Here is a 19,501-nt window from a genome sequence, read left to right on the forward strand (position 1 = left end):
CTTAGGGTTTCTTCTGTTGTGATGAGATATCATGACCAAAGCAAGCTGGGTAGAAAGCATTTGTTTGGCTTACACTTCCCTATTACTGTTCATGACCAAAGGAAGCCAGTACAGGAACTCAAACAGGGCAGGAACCAACCTGGAGGCAGGAGCCGATGCAGAAGCCACGGAGGGTGCTGCTGACTGGCTTGCTCAGCCTGCTTCTTATAGAACCCAGGACCACCAGCCCAGGGATGGCACCACCCACAGTGGGCTGGGCTCTCCCCTATCCATCACTAATTAAGAAAATGCCCCCACAGGCTTGCCTGCAGCTGATTTTATGAAGCGTTTTGGGAATGGAGGCTCTCTCGTCTCAGATGACTCTAGCTTGTGTCAAGTTAACAAAACTCTTCAACATAGTACATGTGCAGTCACTGGCAGTCCCAGACACTCAGTAGGGGGAGACAAAGGACCACCCCCAGAACAAGCTGAACCTGTGATTCTGAGTCCAAGTGGGAGGACTGACTCCATATATGATGGGGAGCAGTCAAGAAAGACAGCAGTGGCAAGTGTGGGCCTCCAGACGTCTGCACACAAGTGTTCTCACAAGCAAGCTATCATCCCAGCACTCAGGAGGCCGAGGCAGAGGGATCAGGAGTTCAAGGTCATCTCGGGCTACACCACAAGTTTGAGGCCAGTGTGCGCTATGTGACAGCCTGTTTCAAAACAAACAACTGAATCAAAACAAAATGAACCAACCAGGCCGGTGAAATGTCTTGGGTAAAATGCTTACTCTGCACAGTACCTGAGAGCCAGTTCTCAGAGTTCGTGTGGTGGCATGCCTTAGTAGCCCGGCATTGGAGAGGTGGTCCAGGTGGGCAGCCAGCCTGCCTGCCCAGATTACTGAGGGCCAGGCCATTGAGAGACCCTATCTCAAAGAATCCTAGATAGATACCCCTGAGGGACCAGAGCCAAGGTTGTCTCTGGCCTATACACACACACATACACGTGTACACAGAGAGAGACAGAGAAACAGAGAGAGAGAGAGAGAGAGAGAGAGAGAGAGAGAGAAACACATTCACACAAACACACCAGATAGAAAACCACGAAACCAATTCCCATTTCACAGACAGGGAAACTGAGGCATGGTGCTGCCAGCTTCCTTGTCCTTGCCCAGTTTTGCTCTGGACCCAGGTCTACACCCAAACTCCCAGATCCACCAACTGTCTGGTTCTCGACCCATATAGACCTTACACATGCCTCTGGTTGCCTGTTTGGGGGCTCAGAGGGAGCCCAGGTAAGAGCTGCTCCAGAGGGCCCCCGCTTACATTGTCATGGCTCAGCAGCACGCCTTTGGGGGTCCCTGTGGTCCCAGAGGTGTAGAGGATGACAGCACACTGGTTGGCCTTCTGGCTCAGGATGACCCGATCCAGCTGGATATTTGGGATGTCATTCCCTAGCTCCATGAAGTCATTCCACTGTGGATGGGAAGGTGGGTAGAGGGTGGGGACCCAGCTGGCTCGTGCTCAGACTCTAGCCTGACTCACCCTGACTCCAGTGGGCTCACCCCAAGGCAGGTTGCCAGCGGAGGTTGGCAGAAGGACCAAGGGTTGGGAGAGCTCTCAGAAATGCCCCGTTCCACCCTGGCTAGCTTCTGACCACTGCCTGTGCACTGATGGGCCTGTGAGCTCAGACAGGCCTTTTCTATAATGCAGAAAGCTAGCCCTTTCTTTGGGTAGTCCCAAAAAGTGACTGACTGACTGTGCTGTGGTCTTGGGCAAGCAGCTGCTCTCTCCTGACCCAGCCCTCTAGTGTATCTGCAATCCTTAAAGACAATACCAGCTGTAAATAACAAAAGCCTGTCCCTCAAATAGCTTAAACAGAAGATTTTTAGACTTAAATTTAATTACTTATTTGGGAATCATGTATAGAAGTCAGCTCTCTCCTTCCACTGATTGTGTGAGTTCCCCGGACCAAGCTCCAGGTCACCAGGTTTGTCAGCAAGCCACTTTACCTGCCAAGTCCTCTTGAAGGCTGGCCCCTCCAGGAGGTACTGGCCCTTGAAAAGAGCTCTCATCCCTTTCCTGAGTTCAAGTCTCATGGCTTCCCCAACTTCTGAGTTGCCAACTAGATGGCTCTGACTCCACCCCTGCCCAAGAAGTCATCCCTGATTGGATGAAGCCAAGTATTTTTCATCAGTCTAGGTGCCAGTGATTAGCCAGAATTTGGGGCATATGACTTCAGTCGCAGTGAAGATGAAGAAGTTAGCAGCACATGAAGATTTCCTATTGCCTAGACTTGTCACTACAGATGTGGCCACAGGATCATTGGTGGGAATGGGAGGGGTCTGAAGAGCCAGGAGATTAGTGACAAAACACCCAGAGGGTGGGAACTCCTGGTTGCAGCCCTGTGTGAAGCCCACATTCTGAGCTGTAAAGAGACTGACAAATGACCTCTCTGGCTCAAGACATTTGGGTTGGGCTTTTGTTGTGTGAAAGCAATGGCATCTTTTAGGTTCAAAGGGGGCAGCTGAGAGGACTGGGGCACTGGGCCTAACAAGAGGGTTCCATCCCTACACTGAATCCTAAGACTGGCAAGACTAAATCCCATCACACAGGAGGCCTAGGCAGGTTGCTATCAAGTTTTAGGCTAGCCTGGGCTACGAATTCAAGACTAGCCTGGGGTACGTATCCATATCTATCTCCACTGAAATTTTATAGGGTCTCTAATCCATTGCAGAGTAGGTGGATGCCATGGTATGTAACAGAATCATCCCCAGTCGGTGTCCCCACTGAGAGGCACTCTCATCCATAGGGATCGTGGCATAACCTATTTATTGACTTGCCAGTTACTATGGGGAGGATGCTGCTGCCACCTAGTGGCTGGAGGCCAGAACCACTGCTCTAGGACTATCGCTTCCATCCTCTGCCCCAAACTCAACAGTCTCAAGACTGAAGAATGTGGTAAGGATACCTCTAAGGAGGTTTTTGTTTTTTCTTTCCCCTTGAAACACATCCTTAAGGTTGAACCAAGAATCACACACTAGGCAAGGAGACACCAGACAGCCACACCCCAGCCCCTCACTGGGGGTTTCTAGGCAGCAGTGCTATTATTCTGAGCCACACCCCCAGGCCTATTTATTTTAGTAGAGGGTCTTAATAGTTGCTCATGCTGGCCTTAAACAGGCCTGGCTCAACCTTCCTAGTAGTTAGGATGGCAGGCCTGTGTCCCCAGCCTTGCTTCAAAGATGAATTTTAAAGTGATCCAAGACTTAGGATACTGTTGCTGTAGTGACACAAGACCTCAAATGACCGGTGCTTGTGATCTGGTGCCTGAAAGACCCAGCAGCTAGAGGAAACATTTACAAATCTTAATACATGTAGCTAAAAATAGCCAAAAATAAAATTATAATACATTATGACTGTTTGGTTGGAGCCTGCTGCTTGCCCCTGCACAAGCTGGGAAACCCTATCTGCCCTCTTTCCCCCAACCCATCTTTCACTGAAAAGCTCTGAGCCAAAAGCTCAGTTCCGCATTTCTGGCAGCCGATGTAACTAGCTGTTCTGATACGGCAGGCCACTCAAGTGCCCGCCCAGGAGGAGCCCAGCTTCTGACCATACTCAGGCACAACCCCAGCTTGTAAGCGAAACATTCTTCACACAGTGTAAAATTAACCCTTGTGTTATTCAAATGCTGATTTTCTCTGCCCTCACATCTCGTTTTAGTCAGGACAGATTGAACGGTATGGTAATGCTTATGTTAAGAATCTCCCTTCTCAACATTGTGTGAACAATTCTTACCATTTATTCTCAGCCTTGTTAATACATGCTGATCACCCAATGGCTGGGCAGAATAGGAGACTAGGACGGGAGATCTGCCAGCCAGAGGAAAGAGAGAGGGAGACTCAGATCAGCAAGGAGGATGGAGGTTTGGAGCTACAAGGAAGAGGTACGGAGAGAGAGAGAGATCGCTGAAACACACCTGAAGCCCAAAGAGTCAGATCAACACTAACATGCCAGTATCCTGGGATGGGGATGGAGGTAGCCAGATGAGCACAGAAAGTAAAGATAGATCATCTAACTGTTCAGCTATTGAGGTGCAGTTTTAAATAAATAAATGTTTTTATGTGTGGTTATAGGCGGATAGCATAAGGTTAAAGAAATACAGCTACCAATTATTTCACTGCTAAATTTATACTAAAGATATTATCACTTCCTCCAGCTCCTGGCTGACACCCCATCAGCCCTCACCTGGGAACTATAAAACCTCCCTGTCTTAGCCCATGTGCATGACTGCAGCAGCCCCAGACAATGGGGCTGGTGAACCCACCCAAGACTTGTGCCAATTAAATCTGCATTTATTGGCTGGTGAGATGGCTCAGTGGGTAAGAGCACTGACTGCTTTTCCGAAGGTCCTGAGTTCAATTCCCAGCAGCCACATGGTGGCTCATAACCACCTGTAATGAGATCTGATGCCCTCTTCTGGTGTGTCTGAAGACAGTGACAGTGCACTTATGTATAATAATAAGTAAAGAAATCTTTTAAAAAAACAAACAAACCCTACATTTATCAGCTTTTCGTCTGCTCTGATCTGGCCTAAATCTGCATCACTATGACAGACAAACCTATTAATGACTTAGACATAAGTATAATATTAAAATAATGAGTTGTACATTCAGAAATTGTGCGGAAGTTAGGTCTTAAGTGTTATCTCTGAAAAGTTTAATATCTTCATTTTATATTTGTTTGTTTGAGACAGAGTCTCTCTCTATGTAGACCAGATCGGCCAGGCTGCCTCTGTCTCCTGAGGGCCATCATGCCTGACTTGTCTCAATGTATATCAACTTGATCTCACTGTAATCCTCCTGACTCTAGCTGCCAAGTGCTGGGTGGGATTAGAGGTATGGCAATTGGGTTTGGTTTGTTGTTGTTGTTGTTGGTGGTGGTGGTGTTTGTTTGTTTTGCTTGTTTTTAAAGATAACTGTTAATTGTCTTGATTAAAACTATTAGGTTGAGCCAAGCAGTGGTGGCGCATGCCTTTAATCCCAGCACTTGGGAGGCAGAGGCAGGTGGATTTCTGAGTTCAAGACCAGACTGGTCTACAGAGTTCGTTCCAGGATAGCCTAGGGCTATACAGAGAAACCCTGTCTTGAAAAACCAAACCAAACAAAAACAAACAAACAAACAACAACAACAACAACAACACCTATTAGGTTGTAGCACTGAGCAGATAGCTCAAGCCTGATGGGTGACCTGAGTTTGCTCCCTAGGACCCACATGGTGGAAGAGAGGCAACCTGTCTGACCTTCCCACAGACCCTGACAATATATATATATATATATATATATATATACACACACATATATATATTCCTAACATAAGTCATACGTTACTGCGATAAGATTAGTAAAAATAAAGAGAAAAAATATATACTAAGTTATAAATAAATATGATAAAGAACATGGGCCTGTCTCAAAAAGACAAAACATGCAAATACATACATGCAGTTTTCCCCTTGGCAGTTAAAAATAAGGTTTAAAGAACATGTATTAATCCACTTAGTTTTCACTTTGGGATTTCTTTTCAACTACTTTCATTCTCTGACACACACTAAATAATGACTTTCTGCCTTCATCTACTGGTTTTGGGCTGAGGGATCACACCAAGTACCAGGAAGCACCTGTCGCTAATCACTGCAACACTGTTCCTGTGGCCCTGCCCATTTCCTTCCCTAGAGTGGCCCCTTTGCACAATTTTTCCTGGAGTCCCTGCCCACTCACTACACATTTCTCTGTGTGGCCCCACCTACTACCACAGGCTGACTCAAACCCCAGCTTCTCCCCTGCAGACCCTACCTACATGCCCTGGCGCTCCCACAGAACCCTTCCCACCCACATGACCTGCCCCCACAGATCCCGCCCCTCTCACAGGCCCCTCCCACAGGCCCTCCCACAGGCCCCTCCCACAGGCACACCCTCCCCACACTCACTGAGTACAGGTTTGCCATGCTTTCCATCAAGGGCAGCTTGTACTGCACAATGGCTTTCACGGTCTCCATCTTGTCTGGTGGAATCTGAAAGAGTTCCCTGTGGGCTCAGGGTACTAGGGCACAGGTTCCACAGCACACCAGTGCCTGAGGGCACCGAGTTCAGATCCCAGCACTCAAGTCGTGCCTTCTCATAAAGGCACCTTGCCTGCAAGTCTGACTCAGTTTCAAAACCAAGGCAGCTTACGGTTGGCAACCTCGAGTCAAAGGGAGCTGCCGCACATGGCCATAGCCTTCAGTTGTCAGAAGAAAGTCACTGGGGACACATGATCCACACCATGGATGGACAGACGTGTCCCCAGTGATACCTCTAGGTACTGTTTGATCCAAGTCTGACAAGGAGGACCTCTTATTTATTTATCTTGTCTGTGCACATCTGTCTGGCCATGGGTCCTGTCCCTGCCTTCATCCAAGCTGAACAATGTCTGGCCAGCTGGGTTCTCTTCCCAAGGACCCTCTCTCTCTCCAGATCATCCTGTCCTGCCCAGGCGACTGCTGGGCGTCTGTGCACATGTGAGAGAGATAGAGGATGTCTCCAGAACATCCATAAAACAGGAAAATAAAAATAAACGCTACAAGAACGGGAAGAGGAGCCAGGTTCCACTGCACACACACACACACACACACAAACAAACAAACAAATGGGGAAATTTTCACTGTCAAGCAAGTGGGTGTGTTGTGTAAGTACACACAGAGTGACAACATGGCTGAAGAGGGCCAAGAGGAGGTGCATGCTCAGGGCACAGCAGCTTCATAACAGAAGCAGTCTCTCTTCTTTCCTTTTTTTTTTTTTGAGACATCATGGTGTAGCTAAGGCTACTCAGGAACTTTCTCTGTAGCCCAGGCTTGCCTCAAACTTGCAGCGAATCCTCCTGGTCCAGTCTGCCAAGTGCAGAGACCAAAGACATGTGTATGTGCGCATTTATGTGAAGGCTTACCGAGTCAAGGTCAGTCTCCTCTGTACCTCCTCAGCCACCCTCCATGCTGGGTTAGAACACTGGGCCTCCACTGGCCTGCTGCTTGCAGTGAGGCAGGAGGGCTGGCTGGCCAGTGGGCCCTGGATACCCACCCGCCTTCCCAGTGCTGGGGTTACTGGTGCCACAATGTGTTGGCCTCCAGTGAATGCAGGTTTTGTATGGTTAGGAAGTGAGGCCAGCTGACAGGCCTGGGAGTCCAATTCCCCCCCCCCCCCCCACTTACCCTGCTTCCCCCTCAAAAGCAGGTTTTTCTGGAGGGCTTTTGTAGAAACCCCTCAGCTAGCAGCCAGGCACTCACCAACAGGATTTTCTGCAGCTGTTGGTCATTCTCCACTATCAAGATACTCACGTTGGCCTGCTGGATGACGTACTGGCAGGCCTCAGCCGAGTTGGTGGCATAAATACCAACACAGAGGCCCCTGGGGACACAAGATTTGCTCACTTTCTTTCTTTCTTTCTTTCTTTCTTTCTTTCTTTCTTTCTTTCTTTCTTTCTTTCTTTCTTTCTTTCTCTCTCTCTCTCTTCTCTCTCTCTCTCTCTCTCTCTCTCTCCTTCTCTCCTTCTTTCCTTCCTTCCTTCCCTTCTTTCTTTCTTTCCTTCCTTCCTTCTGTCTTTCCTTCTTTCCTTGTTTTTTTCGAGACAGGGTTTTTTTTTGGTTTTTCGAGACAGGGTTTCTCTGTGTAGCCCTGGCTGTCCTGGAACTCACTCTGTAGATCAGGCTGGCCTTGAACTCAGAAATCCACCTGCCTCTGCCTCCCAAGTGCTGGGATTAAAGGCATGTGCCACCACTGGCCACACCACAGAATTTTTTTTAAAGTTACGTGTATTTGTGTGGATGTGGTGGCTCATGCCACAGTGAGCACACGGAGATCAGAGGAGGAGCCAGTGGGTGGTTCCTCCTGCCACCCTGTGGACCCAGGGCATGGAACTGGGGTCATCGGGCTTTTCATAAGTGCCTTTGTCTGCTGAGCCACCATCTCCTCAGCCAGTGCTAGTGTTGAGAACAGGCAAAAGAAACTTATTCTAAGTACTACCACGTTTTCAGACTGTGTTTAATCAGAGGTAGAAACTAAATTAAAGGTCCCAAGCCCTAGGAAAGTTGGAGACTCCCCAGTAACTGAGCAGCTTAAGTTGTCAGGGTCCAGGCGTCTCCATAAGAGCTTCTCGTCTTGCTGGCAGGGTCAGACAGAGCTCATGTGCCCAGGCCCAGGAACCTATTCCTATTCTGATTGATGGAAACTCCCATTCCCCACCCTTTATGTCAAAATATGATTGGACAATGCTACACCCCCTTGCTCCCCCATGTTTAATTGCTTCATCTTTAGTACGCTGTACAGCATCCCTTCAGAGTCCTGGTTCAGCTCTCTCGTCTGTTCTGTAGCCTTATTGATCAGTCGTGGCTTGATTCTCGTCATCGGGATTGACCTGGTGTTTGAGTTACGCTGGATTTATGTTGAATTTAAGCCACACCAGCTAGTGTTGTATGTAGGTCTTTGCACTGGCTCCCTAGGCCTTTAACCCACCATCCAGCAGCATCACACTTCACTTATGCAGCAGCACTGGGCACTCGGAGCTGCCTGTCTCCTGTTGTGTGGACAGTGCCGGGGTGGATACAGATGAATGGGCTTCCCTTTAAGACCTTGATCAGTCCCAGGGGATCTGATCGCCCTACCCCTTTCTGTCCTCTGTGGACTCACATGCATGTATACATCATGCATGTATACTCACATGTGCCCAAATCCACAAATTTTAAGACATTATTTTTAAGAGATGAGGCCAAGGATGGGAAGGGTATTAACTCTAGGCTTTGGCTTCTGAATCAGGCTTTGTAGTGAGCAGCTGGCGGCAGTGGTCTGTCAACACAGTGAACCAAAGGGTAGAACATACCCAGCCAAGATAGTGCCCAGAGCAGTAACGACCCACTCGACCGAGTTAAAGCCCAGGATGCCGACACACTGGAAGCGCTGCAGGCCGAGCTGGAAGGAACAGAACCACAAGAAAGATGCATCAGTTCTCGGGCGTGCTCACTCAAGATCTGACCATTAGGAGTTGAGAAAAATGGAGAAGCAGCTGCACGAAGTGGAGAGCCACTACCGAGCCTGAGATTGGGGTATAGTGAGCTTTGCTTACATCCTTCTGGTCTTCATTTCCGGCCTACTTTGCTTCCACGTGTGAAGTCCATGGGATGTGGGATTCACTGCTTAGCCATTATTATTTCTTCCGTGGATAGGAGGCACATCCTCTTGGCTGCACAGCCATTCCCACCTCCACATCCAGAACCTCCCATCCTCCGCATACGAATCTCTGAGCCCATTTAACATTAACTCCATCCCTCCTACCCACCACCCCACAGTAGGCCCGATAGCTCTAGGAACCCCTCGGGAATGAGATGCTGCAGTGTGCATCCTCTGTGTGAGTTTCCCAGCAGTGAGAATCCTGTCCCCAAAGTCCTTTCACTTAGTGAACTTTGTGTCAGAGTTCTCTGTTTTCAAGGCTGCATAATATCCTAGTGTATAGACATCACACTTCACTTATGCAGCAGCACTGGGCACTTGGAGCTGCCTGTCTCCTGTTGTGTGGACAGTGCCAGGGTGGATACAGATGAATGGTTTTCCCTTTAAGATCTTGATCTTGGGCTGGAGAGATGGCTCAGAGGGTAAGAGCACTGACTGCTCTACCAGAGGTCCTGAGTTCAATTCTCGGCAACCACATGGTGGCTCACAACCACCCATAATGAGATCTAATGCCCTTTTCTGGTGTGTCTGAAGACAGCTACAGTGTACTCATAAATAAAATAAATAAATCTTTAAAAAAAAAAAAAAAGACCTTGATCTTGAGCCCTCTGAGCGCAGGGTGACAGGAGGAAGTTCCAGGTGGTCTGCTGATTGTAAGTCTGATTTGTGTATGGATGTGCCTACACATGGGTGTGTACACAGAGACAGTCACAGCTCACATGCCATCCATCTGGGTGTGTGATGTGCAGTATCTCTGTTGCTTGCCATGTCTCTGTGTTAAAACAGGTCTCCCTCTGAACCAGTCACTCGCCACCTTAGCCAGGCCAGTGGGCTTTCGAGAAGAGCCTTTGTTCACCCACTGACCCAGGACTGTAGGAACCCTCAGGGTTGAGTTCTGGGCACTCATTGGGTTTTTGTGTTTGCAGGTCCGCATTACCCCAGCTTACTCCCTTTGCATCTCCTCATATTTCTTCCCTGAAGCTAACCACGCAGGCCAGGCTGCTGGCCAGAGAGCCCAGGACCCTCCTTTCTTTACCTCCCGAGTTGTAGTTATTTAGATGTGTGCAGTCTGCACGTGGCCATGCACATATAGCTGCCCACAGAAGCCAAAAGAAGGTGTTAGGTCCCTGGGAGCTGGAGTAGTCGGTGGCTGTGGGTCCCTAAACCTCGTGACTAAGAGGTAAACTCACACAACACACGCGGGGAGAGCAGGAAGAGTTCTTAGCTGCTGAGCTGCCACTCCAGCCCCAAACCTTTTAAAAATTACATTTGAGCCAGGTGGTGGTGGGGGCGCATGTTACAAATTATTATTTAAAAGCGCAAGCACAGCAGAGAGAAATACAAGAGGAGCACCAGGAAATGTCATGCTGAGCACAAGTTCTGTGCTCCAAGACAAGAGAAGCTGAAAGGAAAGCCTCCTGCTGAATCCTGGAACCCCTGACAGGAAAATGCCTAAGGAATTCAAGGAGGGTTTACACAACAAAGGGAAACAGGAATAAGTCAAAGCTCCTGTGATTGCAGGTCTTGGCACTGGACAGTCTCCATCCAGGAGGCAGCAGGACTCGGTAGCATCCACCGTGGACGAGGAGAGATTACTGCAGTGTGTGGAAGTTGCCTGGGTTGTATTGGAGAGCTGAGATGATGGAGGTGCGGGCGCAGTGGGTGCAGGCACTGAGAAGCACTGCACACCGGGCACGGAGCCAGCCCAAGGGAGAGAGAACGTCACAAGGCGGAGTGGACCTCCAGAGAGCCACCCGAGCCCTTTGACATCAGAGTAAGGAGTTTTCCTTTCTGGGTTTTGGTGTTTTTTGGTTCAGCATTTCCTCACCACACTCCCTTTTCTCCCTTTTGGAATGGTCATGTATGTTTTGTGTCATTGTATGCTGAACTTGAGTTTTGATTTTATGGTTAAAAGACTGCTTTGAATCTTAGAAAAGAGACTTTGAACTTTGAAAGTGTTGAGACTGAAATAGACTGTGTACTGCCTTATAGACAATTCTGCTAGGCTCCTTCCAACAGCTACCTAGTGTAAGACCCCAACTCAATGTGCTTCTTAGACCCCTAGAAACGAAGCCCAGCATGGAGTTCTTTGTTCTTTTGCCTTAAGCCTGAGAGAACAATGACCACTGAGTGACCCATCCAGGTGCCTTCCCCATTCTTTAAGGGACCAAGAATGTTTGCCAAAGATAGCCTGCAACCTTTCCATGAGAGATGAGCTGTAATTCACCATCCCCATTTTTACAGTGTTTACTCAGCTTCTCCATACTTTGTGGTCTTATCCTCCCCTCACTTTATGGTTTATTCTTTAAAAATCCCCGACTACAACTGCTGGGGGTTGATCTCCTCTGCCCCTGTGTAGGATACGAGCTCGGCCTCAGCATGCTGATTCCTGAATAAACATCATGCGATATTGCATCAAGAACGGATTCTCTTGAGTTATTGGGGCATCAGTTCATCCCGGGACTTGAGCGAGGGTCTCCCCAAAACGGGGGTCTTTCACTAGCAACAGCTGATGTCAGCAGCAGCAGCCATTACTACCTGCTCTCCTCCTCTTCCTCCTCCTCTTCTTCCTCCTCCTCCTCTTCCTTCTCCTCTCTCCCTTCTCATTCTCTCTTCCTCTCCGTCCTCACATGCTCCTGGCCAGCCTCTTTCTCTCTCTGCACCTCTCTGTCCCTACTTTCTTTGTATTGAGCCCTTTTCCAGGTCCTGCTTGCCTCTGCCCCCCCACCCCCAGTAAATTTCCCTTAAATCAGGTCTGTATCATGGTGTGATTCCTCAGACAGACCTTGGCATGGGCCTGCCAGGTACCCCCTACCCAGTGCCACGTTTTATTTCATAACAATGTGGACCATGCATTCCACCATGCTCCCCACCATCATGATAATGGACTAAATCTGTTAAACTGTAAGCCAGCCTCAATTAAAAATTTCTTTTATATAAAGAATTTTAATAATTATCTATAAAATTTATTTATATAAAAATTATATAAAAAAATTTCTCTTATAAGTTGCCTTGGTTGTGATGTCACCTCACAACAATAGAATAGTAACTAAAACAGTGTCTTCTGTAGCTCAGGCTGGACTCTGGCTCACTGTGTTGCCAAGGCTGGCCTTGAACTCCTGGCCCTCCTACCTTTACCTCCTGAGAAAGAATGGCAGACGTGTACTGTCAGACCTAGTGCTAGGAGTGGAACCCAGGATCTTGTGCTTGTAGACCACCACTCTGACCCCTGGGGCCCAGCCCAGCTTCCTTTCTTTTTTGTTCACTTTCTGAGATAGTGACTCACCTTGTACCCCAAGCTAGCTTGGAACTCAGGCCCATCCTGCCTCAGCTCCCTGTATGCTGGGACGTCAGGTCTCCCATACCAAGCTCTGCAGAACATGGCTTCTGAATGACTGAGTGAGAGGGGAGCTGCTCACCTTGATCAGAGACTTGGCTGCCTTTCGACACATTTCATAGTACTGGCTGAATGTCAGCGTGTCCCACTTTTTGCCGTTCTTTGAGGCTAGGGCCGGATAAGCACTGAATCGCTCAGCAGATTCCTGGAACAGCTCAGGGATGGTCATCGGGGTCTCATGGCCTGGACCATGTTTGGACAACCTCAGGAGCACTTCTCCATCACAGTGGGTGCTCCATAGCCTGGGAACAGCTGTAAGAGTCATGGGTAAGTATTGCTTCTGTAATGGAATGGGGTGGGTGGGGGAACCCTGTATACCCTGGGCCAATGCTCTATAGCTTAGCTACAGCCTCAGCCTTCATGGGTATTTTCAAAATGTTTTTATATTTATTGCTGTATTGCCTGAGTGTGTCTGTGCAATGTGCACTTGCAGTGCCCTCTGAGACCAGAAGAAGGCATAGCAAGAGCTCCTTACCACTGTGTGGCATCTCCAGCCCCACGTGGAGATTTCCATTCAAACACAGGTAGGGGCTGGAGTGCTCAGAGGGCAGGACTCACCACAGCAGGCTGCTGAGCTGAGCTCAGGCCTCGGAAAGCACACAGGGGACGGGGAACCAGCTCTTGAAAGTTGCCCTCTGACCTCTACATACCCACTGAGGCATGTCCCACCCTCAAAAACAAAGAAATACATGTAATTATTACTATTTTTTTTTAAGAGGAGGCAGGCATGGTAGCAGCTGTTTGTCAGCTCAGTGCTCAGGAATCCCAAAGTTTTGGGGCTGGGGCAAGGAGCAGGTTTAGTCCGTCAGTCCTTGCTGTGCAGGTGTAAGCGCCCGAGTTCAGATCCTGCGCACACGGGTTAAAAAAAATCCAGGAGTGGGAAGGCCTGCATGCACTACCTCAAATAAATAGGAGTGGTTCAGGAAAACCGCCAACATTGCTTCTTGGCCTCCACACGCATGTGGGCACACACACACAAAATGGAGTTTGAGGTCATCCTTAGCTACATAATGAGTTCAAGACTAGCCTGGGCTAAATGAGACATCATCTCAAAAAGGGAGATCAAAACAACAAACAGAAACTGAGAAAAACTATTATCAGACAACAGGAACACGGGACATCAGTTCACTGTGGTAAATACCTTCTAAACCTAGGTGGTTCTCAACCTTCCTAATACTATGACCCTTTAATACAGTTGCTCACGCCATGGGCACCCCAACCATAAATTTATTTCTGTTGCTAATTCACAGCTTTAATTCTACTACTGTTATGAATTGTCTGTGACATGTGGGATATCTGATATATGATCCCTGTGAAAGAGTCATGGCAATCCACAAAGGGGTTGCAACCCACTGACTGAGAACGGCTTGCTCTAAGCTGCCTGAAGAAGTTCCGTTGACTGTGGTATGGGGAGAGGGCTCAGGGAGTGGTTCTGTTTTGTTCTGTTTTGTTAGTTCTCAGAAGAGTGGGCTTTTAAAGCAAAGCTGCATTCCTTGTGCTAAAACCTCTTTTGTTATTGTTCCAGCAATTGGGTTCCAATCTCAAAGTCTGCCCCGGGGACAGACTCCCTGCCGCACAGCAGCCGCCGCAGAGCAGGTGTTCAAGTGCCCCAGACCGTGAGGGACACCTCTCATTCGAATCTCCATGCTCGAAGGCTTATATTTTCCTAGCTGAGTCTGGGTGTGTTTTCTTTTACTGTAACAGGACATCTGAGGCTGGGAGGTTTTATAACAACAGATTATCTTACAGCCTTGGGGGCTAGGAAATGAACCTGCCTCTAGCAGGGACCTTGGACTAAATTGAAACATGTGGTCTATGCAGACACACATGCAAGCTAAGCACCCACACACATAAAAAAAAATCAATTTTTAAAAGTCAGTTATGGACTATTTCATTGTTGCAGGAGGTTTTGTTTTGGTTTTGGTTTTTCGAGACAGGGTTTCTCTGTATAGCCCTGGCTGTCCTGGAGCTCACTTTGTAGACCAGCTGGCCTCAGAAATCTGCCTGCCTCTGCCTCCCGAGTGCTGGGATTAAAGGCGTGCGCCACCACGCCCGGCGTTGCAGGAGGTTTTAAGCATGATGCTGTCTCTGTCTTGTAGTTACAGTGACTGCTCTCATGCGGGACTACAGTGAAAAAGAGCAGCAGGGGCAGAAAGAATTTCAGAATGTACAGTGTGAAAAGAGAACGAGCAATCGGGAACTCTATGTGGCAGTTTACAGTGAAGGTTGGTGCTGGAGGACAGGCGTTGACTGATAAGATTAGAGATCAGCACCGCCCAGAGGTCTGCTCTGGAAACCTGGGGAAGACCCCCCAGAGCAAAGCCCCACCCGGCTAAGCTTCCAGCTCCAGAGGATGCATCCGGCTTCTGGGGCTTCAGAGAGATGCTGAGGCCGGGCTGTACAGCGGGGTTATCCTGTGTGTTTGACAAAAGCTAGAATCCTCAGAAAGGAGCCAGCCTCAACTGAGAAAATAACCTCCGTAAGATCTAACTTAATACCTAACTGCAAGCCTGTGGGCCATTTTCTTAATTAGTGATTGATGTGGGAGGGCTAGTGGGAGGGCCCAGCCCACCGTGGGCGGGGCCATCCCCGGGCTGGTAGCCCTGGGTTCTATAAGAAAGCAGGCTTTCCTGACTTCTGGCTGGTCTGAATGAGAATTGCCCCCACATGCTCATATATTTGAATACTTGGTTCCTAGTTCTGGTGCGGTTGCAGGGTGGTTAGATGCAACCTTGCTGCAGAAAGCGGGGGCTTTAGGATTAAAAAGTCCCATAATATTTGTGCTTTGCTCTCTGCTTCCACTGTGGCTGCTGCTTGCTGTCATGTCTCTCAACACTGTGGACTCTGAACCGAAAGCCAAATAAAGCCTGTTCCTTAAATTGCATTTGGTCATGGTGTCTTAGCATACCACAGGAAGTAACCAACTCACCAAGGATGGGAAGGGGACAGAAGGGAGACCTCATCTGCAGCACAGGCATTAACTTGAGAGTCTTGAGGCGGGGGAGTGGGGGTGGGGATGGGGTGGGGCTACAAATGATGTGTGTGTGTGTACATGTATGTTGGATAGAACTTTCCTCTGAGATGAAAATACTCCATCACGCAGAGAACACTCCTAAGCTTAGAAAGTAAACAATTCAGAACCTGCAGGAAGTTCTTGAAAATTGACTAGATTCACCAGCCCCTACCTCTCTCTGGGTGCTGGTTGGTTTTTGTCAAGTTGATACAAATCTAGGCTGAGAAAATGCTTCCATCAGATTGGCATGTAGTCAAGTCTGTGATGCACTTTATAGACTGAACATTGACATGGGAGGGCTCAGCCAATTGGGTGTGGTGCCATCTCTAGGCAGGTGGGTCCTGCATGGTAGAAAGCCAGCTGAACAAGCTGTGGGGAGTGAGTCAGGGAGCGGTGCCCTCCATGGCCTCTGCATGAGTTCCTGCCCTGATTCTCCTGGATGGTGGACTGTAAGCTGTAAGATTAAATAAACTGTTTCCTCCCCCCAAGTAGCTTTTGGTCATGGTGTTTATCACAGCAATAGAAACCCTGATTAAGACACTCCCCAAGTATATATAAGCTGTCAGGACTGCTGAGACACACTCTCAGAGATGCAAAGATGCCAGCAACGGACAGACGCTGTCCAGCTTGTTGACCTCCCTGCAGGCTGTGCGGTGAGCATCAGGTTCTCAGCTTTCTGAGCTGTCACTCAGGCCTTGGTGATGCAGCTGTCTGTGAGTCATTTCTGCTCCAGTACGTGACCCCCTCATGCATATGCCTGTCAGTGACCCTAGTAAAGCTCACGGCACCATGCTGGACGTTGGTGGTGTCCACGCTTTGGTCTGTTGTGTTTCCCCTACCTCAGGGGAGTGGACATGTGTGCTGCATCTCACCGGGACAAGTCTTTCTTGTCACACAGTAAGAGTGGATAGGTATTTGTTCAGGTTTTCCCAGGAAAAGTGCCACACAAGCAACAGTATGAGCGCGTATCTGTATCTGTGTATGTATGTCTGTGTGAATGAGTGTGCGTATGTGTGCATCTGTGTGTATGAGGGTATGTGTACCCCACTGAGCCACCTCTTTAGCCCCATAAAATCTTTTGAAAACAGTATTTGTGTGGTTAGCTTTGTCAAGTGACACTATTTAGAATTAATTACCTGAAAGAGTCTCAGTGAGGAGCCGTGTAGAGGGCAGAGTGCCGCTGTGCGTGCCTGAGTGTTGGGGTGTGTGCATGCTCTCTGTTCACCGATGTGACTGGCTGCCCCAAGCTCCTGCTTTGACTCCCTGCCACAGTGGATAGTGACATGGAATGGGGAGTTGGAAAATCCTTCCCCATAAGTCACTTTTGTCAAGGCATTTTACCACCACACCAGGAACTAGGTAATATGCAAAAGTGCTTCCCAGACAGCAAATGACCTGTGCTGTGCCTCTTGACCCCAAGTTGTCACCTGTGACCTAAGTGATTGGACCCCAAACTGCTGACCACGTGCTACTTCATACCCAATAACCAGGAAGAACGGGACAGCCCCGGAAGTCAGGCATGCTCAAGCAGAGATGGCTGAGTGGCCCATTGGGAGGAACCCTCTCTGGCCGTCACTAACCTGAGGTGGCGTCTGTGCCTCTCTCAAGGTCTTCCGCCTTCTTCTCTTGAGTCATTGGTGGTCCAGCCTTTGCAGATTCACAAGAAGTATTTGTCACAGTGCTGCGGGGCCCACAGATGATAAACCAATGAAGGAAACAGAGAAGTTTTGGCAAGAACAGCAGAGGGGCCAACTTCCAATCCACTGGTGATGTCTGCCTAGACCTTGGGATTGCTTAGTCATGCCTGATGACTGGAAAGGTGGTTTATGTGTCAGAGAATAGTGCATTTCTAAGTTAGAGGGTGAGGTTCTAACAGAGTTCTCTGCCCTCCCTCCTCTCCCCCTCTGCTCCTTTTATCCCTCTCCTCTCTTCCTCTTTTCAAGATTATTGGTCCAGCCAGTCAGCTCACCATTGAAGGCACTCACTGTCAATCCTGCCGAATGCTAGGATCCACATGGGAGGGGAGAACTGACCACCCCAAGCTGTCCTATGACCACCCACAGAGGCACAAAATACACAACAATAATAAAGTAATTTTTAAAAATCTGTAGCTACGCACAGGGTAGGTGCTGTCACCACAGATCTCTGGAGGGCTGTGATCACAGAGTCGAAGCTCTCAAAATGTAACATTAAAACATTTTAATATTCCACAAAGAAGGTTGGAAACAAGCTGGATGTGGTGGTGTGTACCTCTAATCCAACACTTGAGAGGAAGAGGCAGGTGGGTCACTGAGTTTAAGGTCAGCTGGAGCTACAGAGTTCCAGGTAAGCCAGGGCAACACGGTGAGACCCTATCACAAAACAAAACAAAACAAAACAAAACAAAACAAAACAAAACTTAAGGGCTTGGAAGATGGCTCCATTAGTAAGGGCATGCACAGCACAAGAACCTGCCTTTGAATCACCAGCACATGTAAAAATCCCAAGTGTGGTGGTGTGCATCCGTATCCCTAGCTCTGGAGAGACGGAGGCAGGGGGATTGCTGGAGCTCATGGACAGCCATCTGACCCACTCAGCAAGCTCCTGGTTCTGTGGGAGATAGTGCCTCAAAGGGAGCAGCCCAAGTTGGCCACAAATACACAAAATGGACTTCAGACATCCCTTGCATGCGGCAGACACGGTAGGACCCTACAGACACCCAAAACAATGCACATTGCCACAGTGCCACGGGGTCTCTGTCTGTTGTTTGACACTGAGTACGGCAGGTGCTGGTGCTGCAGGTGGGCTCGTCCACGTTCAGCTTTTATGGTGTTCAGCTACAGGTTCTAGAGCCTAAGTCCTCACCTTTAGTGCAGGAGTATAGGGAGCTTAAGGCAGTCTTGCCTTCTTAGGGAAAAACTAAACTCTGGCCTTCCCTAAATGTGGGCTCCGTTCTGTCACGGTCACGTGCCCCACGCAGAGATCCTCTCAGGAACCTTACCAACTTTCACAAGGTGGCCAGGTGTCACAGATGGAGACATCTGGTCAGCAAGGTAGTTCTCCTTCCACAGAGTTGGTCAGTGGTGGGTGGTCCCAGAAGCGTGTGTGTGTGTGTGTGTGTGTGTGTGTGTGTGTGTGTGTGTATGTGTGTGTGTGTGTTGTCCCCTTCTTGCTCTGGTCACCCCTCAGTCTAGCCAGGGTGATGGTGGTAGATGGGTTCCCACCCAACACAACTCCATAATTCAGGCTTCTGGAACCTTCTGCTCAGGACACCCCTTATGACATCACTGGCCGTCCTCCCCTGCACCCAGCCTCAGGAGAAAAGTACTCCCTGGGGAAGGGGATTGTAAGCTTCCTTCACCCATCATTCCCTCATTCATTCATTCCTTCCTTCATTCATGCATATAATCTTCAGCCACTCACCAGTGTACTTACTCATCTATTCATTCATTCATTCATTCATTCATTCATTCAGATATCTGTATGTGCTTGAACAGTTTTTCCAGCTCCAGTGTTGAGCACTGTGCATTACATTCGATAGAAATAGAAATGAAACCAGACAGGGCCATTCAAGAACCTATGGGGAGTCTCAAAACCAAAAAAAAACAAAAAAACAAAAAAACTACCATAAAGGGTCTGGCACTGTAGCCCAGTGGGTAGTGCTCAAATAGCATGTGCAAGGTCTGGGATTCCAAGCATCACATGAATGGCATGGCACATGCCTGTCAAACCAACACTGGGGATGGTGGAGGCAGGAGGACCAAGGTCATCCTTGGCTACACAGGGAGTTAAAATGTAGCCCAGGCCATATGCACATGCATTTACACTGTGAAACCGTCATCACCATCCAGTTCTAGAGCCTTCGGTCTCCCCAGTC

General features: G+C 48.7%; 1 protein-coding gene across 7 annotated transcripts in view; it reads right to left on the bottom strand.

Annotated features, from left to right (window-relative positions):
• Acsbg2 (acyl-CoA synthetase bubblegum family member 2) overlaps positions 1 to 18,934 on the bottom strand; it is a 31,403-nt gene extending 12,469 nt beyond the window's left edge. For 2 of the 7 annotated variants that reach the window (XR_001782082.2, XR_003952138.1), the window contains exons 1-7: positions 18,626 to 18,918; positions 17,226 to 17,326; positions 12,655 to 12,884; positions 8,889 to 8,977; positions 7,300 to 7,420; positions 5,968 to 6,051; positions 1,308 to 1,457 (exon numbers count right to left, since the gene is read on the bottom strand). Coding sequence is in view for 4 of the 7 variants with exons in the window: in NM_001039114.1 (NP_001034203.1) it covers positions 1,308 to 1,457; positions 5,968 to 6,051; positions 7,300 to 7,420; positions 8,889 to 8,977; positions 12,655 to 12,884; positions 17,226 to 17,280 (729 nt within the window). In the remaining 3 variants the exon portion in view is untranslated. Of the gene's footprint in view, positions 1 to 1,307; positions 1,458 to 3,779; positions 3,854 to 5,967; positions 6,052 to 7,299; positions 7,421 to 8,888; positions 8,978 to 12,654; positions 12,885 to 17,225; positions 17,327 to 18,625 lie in introns of those variants that run through there. The other 5 variants (XR_003952137.1, NM_001039114.1, XM_006524443.4 and 2 more) reach the window with 5 other exon arrangements.
• Between the last annotated feature and the right edge of the window lie 567 nt (positions 18,935 to 19,501).

The sequence above is a fragment of the Mus musculus genome, chromosome 17, assembly GCF_000001635.26.
Source record: "Mus musculus strain C57BL/6J chromosome 17, GRCm38.p6 C57BL/6J".
NCBI classification, from domain to species: Eukaryota; Metazoa; Chordata; class Mammalia; order Rodentia; family Muridae; genus Mus; species Mus musculus.